At 28.0% G+C, this 12552-nt stretch overlaps 1 protein-coding gene across 1 annotated transcript; it reads right to left on the reverse strand.

The window, feature by feature from the left end:
• Positions 1-1983: 1983 nt before the first annotated feature.
• Positions 1984-9470, reverse strand: LOC119674786 (integrin alpha-PS3-like). The gene is made up of 9 exons (XM_038085941.1): positions 9289-9470; positions 8627-9000; positions 8419-8553; positions 8156-8355; positions 7894-8103; positions 2979-3081; positions 2331-2909; positions 2093-2222; positions 1984-2032 (listed from the first exon to the last, which is right to left on the reverse strand). Exons 1-9 carry the CDS (start codon positions 9468-9470, stop codon positions 1984-1986), a joined length of 1962 nt encoding a protein of 653 aa, XP_037941869.1.
• Between the last annotated feature and the right edge of the window lie 3082 nt (positions 9471-12552).

The following is a 12552-nucleotide window of genomic DNA, read 5'->3' on the forward strand; positions in this document are numbered from 1 at the left end:
TCTTAAAATTTAGCTATTTTTTTTTTATTATATTCTGCTCATATTGTCACTATATAACAGCTATTTTCACACACTTTGGTGTTATGAATTTGTTTATAATATTCATAAATTAATTTTTATTTAAATTTAATTCAAATTTCTCATATTCAATGTTTGTTTATAAAATATAGAAACCAGTTGACTGAAATTTTAAGAAAATATCAGTTTCTAAAATTTTTCTTAAACTTAAACTTAAAAACTTAATTAAATGAAATGAAATGCAAATCAAGGATACGCTTCAACTTACCAGTTTTGTGGGATTTTTGGTTTAAGTTCGGTTTCGGTTAATAATTTTATGTATTTGAAATTGTCGTTCATTATTTCCTTAGCAGCTGTGATGTTCAAATCATAGGAGAGTTCGATTTTAAACACATCGTCGGGTAAGAGGAGCGGTAAAACTATTTGCGATTCAGTACATATATTTGAAACTGTGTCTCTGCAACTTAAAGTAATAGTTTTATTATCGTCTTCTTGTAGCGTTTGCTCAAGTTCAGTGCCTTCTGTGAAATTGGACAAAGACACCTCAAACTCAGTTAACAATATAGTGCGAATGTTGTCCTTTGAAATCATAGCAACGCTAAAATTTTGAGCAAATGATAAATTCTGTAGTTCTTCATTTCGATATATAAAGGGCATCTTAAGCCACAACTGGAAATCGTTTATAGTATTAGGACCATTGTTTTGTAGCTAGATTTGTATAATATAAATTGATTATCTAGTTAAAAATGTAGTTCTATTTAATTTTTTTTATTACTTGATATTACCGTTATTTCGTAAAATATTTTAGCCACTTTCTTAAATTTATCACAATCAATTGTTGTTTCGTTTGAATTTCTAAAATTAAAATGAATTTAGTATAAAATCGAAATTAATTCAAAATTAAATAAGAACAAATTATATCTTACCCTTTTGTGAACAAATTATATCTTACCCTTTTATATCAATTTCTACATATCGCTGCAGTTTGATATTATTCTCAATTAAATTATTATTGGGACTTATTTCACGTCCTGTGCTACGTGCCTCCACTCTTATATTTAATTTATTCACGGTGTAATCCAAAGTTTCCAGATCAAATGTTAATTCTAATGTTATTTGACCTGTAAATGCTTGTTGTGTGGATAAATAGCATATTAGATTTTCTTGGTTTTCCACATTTTCAACACAAAATGATGGAACTTTTGCAAAAGGTAAATATGGTATAGTAGAAACGATAACAGTAGCATCAAACGCCTTCTCACCCTCATTGCGGATTATATACTTTGTGAAAAGAGTATTTTTTCCATTTTGAAGTATAACATTTTTTCTAAAATAATTTAAAAAAATAATTTTAAACTATGTTTATGAAAAAAACAAGAGAAGACTTAAAAGAAGACTTATTTTATAGTACTGTTTTCTAATACATATATTAATGTCATTTTGGTAGTCTTGTTAATAATATTTGAAAATTCTGTGGTTTGACCAGTGGAAACATTTCTGAAAAACTCAGCCACTCGATGGAATTATAGAACTACTTGATATACTATATTAACATAAGCCAAAGTAAAGATTTACTAACTTATCCAGTCAGGTTCAAATAGACTCAGTGTATTAAAAAGAGAATATCATAATTTTTATAAGGATTTTGAATAGTCATTTATTGGTTGATGGAAATGGATGTAAAAATGTCTCAATATATTTTTTATGCATGTCTAATGATGAGCAGAGTTTTTCATTTTGAGGACGGACTCTTTTCTCCATACAAGAAATGGAACAAAATTAAACCATCATTATTATTATAAGCATGCATTAATTAAACAAAAGCATCTTATTGATGCTTAATTAATTATTGATTGGTCAAAAAAATCCGAGTTAGCACAAAAAGTCACCTAAATAAAATCGCATAATATTCTCTTTATATTAATATTCTGTTTTTGAAACAACAATTAATAGCTACTAGTTCATCTAACTTTCCATAAAGTTAGATGAACTAGTACTTTCCATAACATAACGTCTGAGTTATATATTTTATAAATATGTATATATTTCATATTTGAAAATTCTTCAAACTTACGGTATATTTTCTGAAATGACGTTTAGATCAACATTACAAATAGTATTAATACATCCGTGTATATATCGAACAAATTGCCTTCTCATAGTTACTTCTAAGGGATCAAGAACTACGCAATCATCACAGAATTCTATAAACAAGAAACGAGAAGATTATATGAAAACTTAAAACTTTTACGTGTGTATTTAAATAAAATATTATTGAAGTAGCTAAAAAAATAGTATTAATTTACACTGACCTAAACCATCATGTTTTATACCATCGTTAACTAAACGATATGTCAAGACAATTGGTATAGCCTCAAAAACATCTTTAGATGAAAACCAAAGAGAGGCGTTAATGCTGGTACAACGTTTAGTTAAATAAACAGTTTTATTCGCTGACCACTTGTAGTTCTCTCCATCCAAAATATTAACACGTTTAAATTTTTGATCAACTACCAAATCAATTTCCAATAACACTTTGTTAAGAGTTTTTGATTTCGTTTTGAAGGCGTAACATATTTGAATTATAAGATTTTTATCTTCAACATTTATCCTTACTCTTTCATTACGTATTTCAGCCATAATTTTAACAACCGGAAATGATTTATATACAAAAACTGCTTCGGCATTTGGAGCACCTATTGCAAGATCATTGTAACCATTATCATCTATATCAGCTCCATTCGATAAGCCATGTCCAAACATTCCATTTATATACATTTCTTGATTTAATTTTATTATCTGACTAGGTTTATTTCTTAATCCTGTTGGTCCACCTAAATATATTGCAACCGCTCCATATTTATTTGCAAATGGTGCACTTATTGCAACATCTTAAATTTACATGTAATTATAAATTTTTATATAATACTTAAAGTTATATATGTAAATAATATTATTACCATTATAGCCATCTAAATTTATATCTCCAATACTGGACATTGTTGTGCCAAACCTTCCCTCCGTTGAAAATGGGGATGTGAAAAATGTACGAGAGAACTTAAACTAGAAACAAAAAGAAATATTTTTGTTTATTTTTTTTAATGTTAAATATTATATATTAAAAAAAAAATTATTACTGCAATTTACACTTATTATTATTTAAATTTCAATTATACGATTATATAGTCATTCTGGAGAAGTTGCTATATTGTCTATATTTATATATATTTGTTTTTTGAAACTCTCGTTACAAGAATTTATTTAAATATATTAACTTTGTTAAGATGATTAAAATTTAAGTTAAACCCATTTATAATTTTCTAAATATTTATTAAGTCTTCGGTAAACGAAATTCATGATGGACCATAGTATGATAATCGAAGAAAAGTTCCATTACCTTGATTTTCATATAATTTTGGTGCAATCTTTTCGGGGTTGATCATCTTTTCCAGGGTATTTGGTTGATTAGTCCATTATTTCTAAACCGTATATGTATATCGAAGTCGTGTTACCAATTATTATATTTTTAATCTCATGTGTCGTTTTTTTTGCCAACTAAAAATTTATTCAAGCCCTGTTTCAAGAAAGGTGTTGCGCAACTCTTAAATTTCTGAAATGTTGATTATTTCTAGACCGTATGTATATATCGAAGTCTTGTGTCCAATAATAATATTTTTAATCTCATCTGTCGTTATTTTTGCCAAATAAGAATTTAATCAAGACCTGTTTTAAGCTTCCAAAAAGGTAGTGTACATCTCCTAAATTGTTGAAATAACGTTGTCGACTACAAACGTTTATGTACTCATCACCCACTAGCTAATCGTGTGTGAAAAGTCGACGGAAATTAGAACCTTATCATTGTCTTGGAAATAATAAATTTCAATCGAATACAAAATGAATATTCAGTTATTGATATTTTATATATATTATAAATAAAACATTGAAAATCGACTTCAATAATAATAACTTCCAGGATTAGAAAACTGGAATTTCCTGGATTATACCCACTTACGTTGGTATAAGTATAAGCATAGTAACAAAAAAGAAAAGTACTTTAACGTTGTGGACTTAGAAGTATAAATAAAGATTTTAAAACCTATAAACCATTTTATATTATTTTTTGTTCATGGTATTATAAATTATAATAAAAATAAATATTTTATTAATATTAATTTAATGTAATCATATCAGTTTGGATTAGTTAATTAGTTGTTAATACAAGATTAATTTCAATCTTGTATAATGGGAGTTTTTTTTTGTCACATATTATTTGTAAAAAGACTTTCAGAAAAGCCCACCATGCTAATATGATATTTTGTAAATGTTGCTTTACATTTTTGTTAAAGAATGTACACTTTTCATTCAATCAACAGGGAAATAACATTAAACATATACCAACAACATAAAAATGTTAATACCTATAATTTGGCTCTGTTAAAGAATAAGCTTGTCCACTGCAATATTTAAATATATTCTGTTAATTGTTTTCTCAGCATACTGTTAAACATAATATTCAATAACATTGCATATAAGTATGCATTGATTGTGTGCTTTTGTTTTTAGGTATACATTTGGGTTTTGTTATTTATATATTATATCAAAAAAATAATGAATGAACTGTACTATGTTTAACATGGAATAATAACAAAAAATAAAAAGAAAACAATTACAATAACTATTTTTATGTTAAAGATTATTTGCTGGTTTGCAGTTAAAGAAAATAACTGTTATAATTTTATTAATAATTTAGTTATTCGCGTTGATGGCTGGTGTTTGGTTGCATTGAAGCGTTAATCAATCAATTTTTCTCGAGTTCAAATTACAAATTACAATTTTTTTTAAAAAAGTGTTTTGAATAAACTATAATATAAAGATAATATAAAGATAATAAAAATAATATAATATAATGCGAAAGTTTCAGTTAATTACAAAATCTACAAGGATCACTAGTAAAATAATAAAATAGTATTGATTTAAATAAAAAAATGTAAGTTATATATACATAAATAATACCGTACATAAAATACATTATCCACAACTATAAAATTATTATAATAAATGATTTTTTAATTACAATAAAAATAATATACGTGTGTGTATATACAAAATCTATATTAAAAGTGCTATACTTATTAACCAAAGTATTTATTTATATATCTTTAATGAATTACATATAAATGGGTATTAATTCAATTATATTTAAATGTTTTTTATACAACAGAATTTTCGAAATAAATAATATTTTAGTAGCTTACACCGTAAAAAATAACAGAAAATTAACACGACGATCGAAGCAGCAGCAGCAAGTATAGGAAAAATTGGGTAAGTCAAATTTTTTATAAATTTTGTTTTTGTCTTCTATACTCTCGAAATTATTTTTTTATATTAAGGAAACCATTATGACAACTCTCTCCAATATATTAATTTTAATATTACTCATAATTTACTCATAATTTGTACACATTGTAAAGTAATAAATGTAAAGAAAAAAGTGTTCACATCACAAAGTATTCCCGTAAGTCGGTGTTTTGAAGCGAGCACTGTACTTATAATATTTTTATATTTTATATGAACTTGAATAAGCATCTAAAAATATTTATGAATTCAGTCAAGATGTTGTTATAATTAATATATAGCAAATTATATTAAGTATATTCAACGCACGATTCAATGCAAATATTGTGGTTATAATATGCAATTATCTGAAGTTGCTTTAAAAATCGGAACCTCTGCGAGATTTTGCTCTCAAACTACAGAAAGTTATAATTAGTAAAAGTTCACAAAATTCGCAAGTATAAATTCACAAAGTATATTTATTCTATAGAATTAAGAATCTAAGAAAAAAAACCATATTTATATATGTGTTATCATGTCATTTGGGTTGAAAAATATCAAAGTTCAATATATGTGTTCGTAGTAAATAATTCCCATGTTTACCATTAACATTACCACTACTCAGATAAATTAAAATGTTTTTTAACTACTGATGTTCGAGTAATAACTTTTGTTTCCATATTATTATTAGCCGTACTCCAACAGGAGCTTAGATTTGTTACATATAATCTCCAAATATTTCTATCTCTAACAATAAAACGTAATTCATTAAAACTTATGCCGGTTTCATTTGTTACCGTTCTTCTTCATGTGTTACGTGGTTTTCTCTGCGTCTGTTGCCTTTGGGGTTCCATTAAAGTGTTGCGTAGCATATTTCATCATACGGCTTTCGAAAAAAATGGCCAAGCTAACTATATTTCCAACGCTTAACTTGTTTGTTGATATCTTCTTGATTTATTCGTTTAAGTAGTTCCATATTTGATATCCTACGTGGCCTTCAAATTATCAAATTATTACGCAAGCACCTGTTAATAAAGCTTAGACATTTTCTTTGTATTTCATTGTTGATCAACAAAGTTTCAGATCCAGGTCTATAAAACCGAATTTTACACCGGCTTTATAGACACGAGTTTTTATTTGAGGAGATATTTCATTTGAATTCCATATACTACGAAGATTACTGCACGCTATTCTGACTTTTAGTATACTGCTATTCACATCTCTTACTGCATCTCCACATGTATTAACTTAGTTACTTAAATAACAGAACTCATCGACGTATCCAATGGATCTGTCCTTAATTGTAGAAGGAGATGTTGATGTACTCTTGACGATGCATTATTTGGTTTTAGCAACATTAACACGTAGTCCAACTTTATGTACGATATTTACTAGATCATTAATTTTTGCTTGTAGATGTTCTCTTTTCGAAGAGAAGAGCACTATGTCGTCAGCGTAGTCCAGAACTTCAAGGTGTTGGTTAACTTTCCAAACCATCCTCCCGTTTTTTATACGTTACTTTTTTGAGAACAGCATTAAGAATAATTACAAATATTAATAGCAAAAGTTGGCACCCTTGCTTTATACCAGTGCGCGTGAAGAAACTGTTACTTACGTTGCCGTTGTGTAGGATCCGAGCACTGGTCTCATGATATGAAGCGCGAATTAAATTTACTATTTTCTTAGGCGTTCCTATGTATCGCAACGCTGCGCACATAGATTTCCTGTCGAGTGAATCGAAAACTTTTTCAAAATCTATAAATACAAAAAGGAGCGAGCTATTAAGTTAGTTGCATTGTTCTATTATTAATCTCATTGATGTGATCAAGGCGAATATAGCTTGTTCTTTCCACAATTTTTGATCTAGTGGCAGGAGGACACGATTTAACAGGCATTAGAGATATTCCTATCCAATTATTGTAGTCCTTGTCGCCATTTATTGGAAACCTAATTATGAAGCTTTGCTTGCACTCTTAATGTATATTTTCAATGCGCCAGATCTCTTTAAACAAATTCAACAAATTATTAGTCACAGCATTCACACCTGCTTTAAAGAACTCCGCTGGTATATTATCCGATCCGTTAGACTTTTCATTTTTCAGTTGCGTTATAGCTTGTATAATTTCTCCGATGTTAGGGTGCCGACTTGGTGGAAAGATAACCAATGCGACATCGTCTGAGATATTATCTAATAGTTGGTTCAAGGATTCTTGAAAATGTTCGTGCTAGCACGAAATTTTTTTTCCTTCTTCTGTTGTTAGGAGCTCGCCTAACTAATCAAAAGCAGTTTTCAAATCACTACATCAGCTTTAGAAGCGAAATTCTTTTTGAAAGCACGTTTATCATTTCTGGCCTCATGTTTAACATCTTTAACCAAATTTAGGTATCCCCACTGTTAAATAATTTATTGGTTTCATAGGTTTTCGAAACTAATGCATAGAGTGTTTAATATTTAAAATTTATAAATTGTATTCAGAAAATTTTTGAGAATGTAATTATTTAAAAGTAGCAGTAATAAGATAGTAAATAGTAGCTACTTACCCTGCCTTTATTTAAGAAAACATAAACTCCACCAACATCTGTTAAATCGTTAAGTGAATGCAAAGGAGCTGATATCAAAATGTCATCTAATCCATCACCTGTTATATCCACAGCAAGAACAGTATAACCGAAAAATTCTCCATATTGCATGCCCGAAAATTCTGCAGTTTTGTTAATACTATTTGGCTCAATGTAATCGAATAAAAAAGCCTGCCAAGCAGTTATTATAAGACATGACTTCCAATAACAATAATGCACTTACCGCACCCAGTTGTGAATGTGCATCTCTGGAATATACATCTCCATGTGGTAAGGTAATAACATATAAAAGTTTTTTATTTAAGTGGTCGTCTTTATCGAAGTAGCCGGAAGCCACAGCATAACCGCCATTAGCATTTGCGTCGCTATTTATTTCAGAAATTGTAACTATCCCATTAATTTTATTGTAACGTATTACAGATCCTTTAATATTATTACACATTAAACATTATTGAGAGAATTACATTGAATTGAGATTTTACTTACCTCTCCACTCATTAGTGCCTGGTGCGCCAAATAAAAACTCTTTATTGTTTGGTGTTATATTAATACTGAACCCTTGTTGTCCCAATTGATAGAAATATACACCAGTTGCATTAACCTGTTTTACTTGCAAATTTTCTATATATTTATAAATAAAAAAAATAAGCTATTTTTGGTATGATTAAATATTTTAAATATTTAATATTATTACTGTTGTCCCTTAGAAATGCAAATTCTTTAACGTTCTTTGGTTTATTCGACAATGTGTCTGGAGTCCAATAACAAATGCCATGCATGTACGGCTCAAGTCCCATTATATCGACTTTGCCCGCGTATCCTGGAGCACAAACAATTAATTGATCGGTTTCCTTTGGTCCACCAGCCATTGAAGCACCCAACCATTGATGAGTTTTATTATATTTACTTAAACCATTGGGTGTAATTTCATTTCCTTTACTATCAAATATAAATGGTCTACAATTAGGATCTTTGCCGCTATTAGCACATTTATATATAGCACCAGTTTCATCGATTAAGGATTGTGTAATTATAGTAGACTGAGCACGTGGCGCTCCAATTAATATACTAAAATACACAAGATCATTTTAAAAATTTGATGAAAGTACACTTTAAAAATATATTCGATGGGGAGGGATTTCGTTCCATGAGGTATTTGAATTCAAGTGTTATATGAGAGAATGGTTTTGAAGTATTTTATATAGAAATTTATATAGTAAATAAAGAAAAAAGACTAATAAAGATTTATATATTTAATAACCGAGTTTCTTCAAAGATTTTAAGCAAAAAAAATGTGTTAGAATGAAAATGACTACTGATGTTGAAAAAGTCGTTGAACAGAATAAGAATATTTACCTTTGTTCCCTCAAAACTATTGTATATCCAAAATATGAACTTCTCGTTTGCTCGATTATTGTTGTAAGTCGCGGATCCTCAATTTTTAAGCTTGGAATTGGAGATAAGTTAAAGGCACATGTCCAAATACTGACCAAATGAATGATGTAAAATGAAGAAAATAAATTAGTTTTGTGAAACATAACGCAATTGTTTAAGTCGATCTTTTAAAACACACTGAACTTGAAATAGTTAATTGCTCTTTAAATTGTTAGCACCCTACATACTAATTGAATGCATATATTTACATTAAGAGTATCGTAATGCGAATTATATTCAAAATAATATATCTAAATAAATCGCAAAATATTATATATCTTTATTGTCAATATAGAAAATATTTGAACTGATATTCATTTGAGACTATCGGCTTTAGATTGCTTTAAATTTTGTTCTTATTTTAAAACATGTAAAGAATATTCTTTATATAAAGAAAAAATAGAAGAAAATAAATACTTAATTTATTAGTAAAAATTTTATATTTAAATTTTCTTACTAATTATTTTCAATGTTTGAACTTTATATAAAATTTGAACTGCATAATATGGTAAAATGTTCACTTCATTGGAGTAGATAATTAATAAAATAAAAATATACGTAGATATGGAGAAAAAAAAAAGATATAAATATTTTATTTGATATATTTAGACATTAAAATTAATTAGTTTTATCAGATATCTGTATATTTTTTATAGTCAAACAATATTGAAAAACTAATAAAATTTTTATATCCAGTGTAAGATATCTTGAAGTCGTAGTCAAAAATAAAATTTCTTTTTGTTATTTTACTCTTAGGGCGATGCTTAAAAAAATCTTATTTTTAAATATTAAATCATTTTCTGCATAATAATGTATATATATTCACTTCTTATCACCAAATAATATACTCGCTACATACTAGTAGTAAAGAATTGCGTAAAGAAAAGGTTTAATGCGTGACTAATTTTAATAATAAAATTGATGAAGTTTTCTTTTCACAAAAAATAAAAAAAAATTATATGAATCGGTTTTTATTCATATTAATTTATTATATCAAATAAGCCTATATAATATACAAGATGTTTCTTATTAAAGAAAAGAGAATTTTCGGTCCAAAATTAAAAAAAATCGTGTTAGTGAAGAGTCTATTTTCAATATATTTCGAGATACAGTGTGTCTAAAGAAATTCTACCCAATAAAAATCTATAGGCTATAAATTTTTTTTTTTCTTACAACTTCAATTTATGGTCGTTCAAATCAACTTTATAAACCTTTTTTTTGCGAGTGAAAACCTAACTTGCAGACTATGGCATTTATTGTCATTTGGAGAAGATTTCTATGAAATTTTTTAAATCATTATTGAAGAACTTATTATATTTTAAATAAATTTTGCAAACTGGCAAATTAGTTGCTAAATTTTTACAAACATTTTATTTTGGTTGGTGCATTGAAATGATAAGATAAGTTTTTTAAAGCGGCGCCATCTATAGTGCATTGATTTTAGATCAGGGCTGTCCAGACCAGATGTGACGACGAGCCAATACCAATCACTGTACAGATTAGGGGGCCACAGAAACAAAGACATACATAAATTTTATTAATTCATCAATTTAAATTTATTTACTTGGTATACCATAAAAATAAAATAATGTGGTTTTACGACTACACCAAAAGTTCTCGTAATTGCAGTAGATGAAAAATATGTCGGGGGCCACACAAACATTGCCGCGAGCCGCATGTGTCCAGCGAGCCGTGCTTTGGACTGCCCTGTTTTAAATCAAGTATACTTATTCCTTCTTATCAATGTATATCGGCTAAGATACCAGTTATTTTTATATTTAAAAATAAATTGTTCTTGAAATACACATAACCATGTACATATATTATTATTTCATACTACATTAGGAGATTAAGGATTCAACAAAAGTTTTTTAATTCACGATTTACCAGTTTCGTGGTGTACTGTTTTCCTCTAGGTCATTCTAGGTCTACTTCTGCATCGTGTTCCTTAAGGGTTTCTGGTTAGCGCGGTGTATGTGTACCATCATATATATACGTAATATATGTTCTATCGACCCATATATTCGCTTTTTTGTATCATCATTTATATTAATTTGACCTGTGAGCCTCCATAATTCTGCACGCTAAAAAGCTGTTCCGTCCTTTGACTATAAAATGACACTCCTTCTTGATAAAATACAGCTAAAGCTACTGGCAAGTAACCTGATAAGTTATCTAAACCTATGTCACCATATAAAATAGATTGAATATATATAAGACAGATTAAAATAAATTGATGAACACCGTATTCTCTGATTCTAAAAACGTTATATATATTTATTCACAAATAATTAAATTCAAATTCACAAAGTATATACGAATAAAAAAAAAAGAAACTGAGATTGGAATGATCGTCGATTATCACCACGGCCGCTAATATAAATGTCTACGACGAATAAGTTTTAGAAGGTGCTCGAAAGTTGTAGAAAACCAAACATTTTATTAAGAAAAATTAAAAGTAAAGATGGTTATAAAATTCTGCACTATATCACAATCCTTGCACTAATCGTGAAAGACTGAGATACATCACTACATTCCGATCACTCGATAAATGAATGATTTGTGTTAATCGTGTCCAATTACTCTCTGTGGTTGCCAAAACAATCAAATTCTAGTAATTTTTTTTATTTTTTTAATAAAATTAAATTTAAACTAGAAAAATTGCAATAAAACTGTCAATCAAGTGCGTTATCGGGCCACTGCAATCACCCGAGTGGATACAGCCAGATTTTTTTCTGAGGGGCTTATTGAAGTGAGAGGTTTATACCAATAATGCAAGACCAACATCCACCAAAAAATAGCCATTATATTTTAGCAACCAAAACATTAGAAAATATGATTGACAATGCTCAAAATCATGCACTTTACGACAATCGATCTAAGAGGGTGTCTTCAAAAAGGGTCTTCAAAAAGTCATGTCTCTTAAAAGTTTAGTCAAATGATATTTAAATGGAAAAACAAATAAAGTTTTTTTTTCACTTCCATTTTTTGTTAATTAAATGGATCGAACTAATATAGCCAACCCAGTGTAACCCTAAATTTTAAATTATATTCATTATCATTAGTAAATTATATTATTTGTATTATATTTTGAGAATATCTTACTTTTTAAAATTCTTTAGCAAAATTTTAATATATTGTTACATAATATGCTATATATAAGTATCATGAATAACAGGAGTAGCA

Source organism: Teleopsis dalmanni, chromosome 2 (assembly GCF_002237135.1).
Source record: "Teleopsis dalmanni isolate 2A chromosome 2, ASM223713v2, whole genome shotgun sequence".
NCBI classification, from domain to species: domain Eukaryota; kingdom Metazoa; phylum Arthropoda; class Insecta; order Diptera; family Diopsidae; genus Teleopsis; species Teleopsis dalmanni.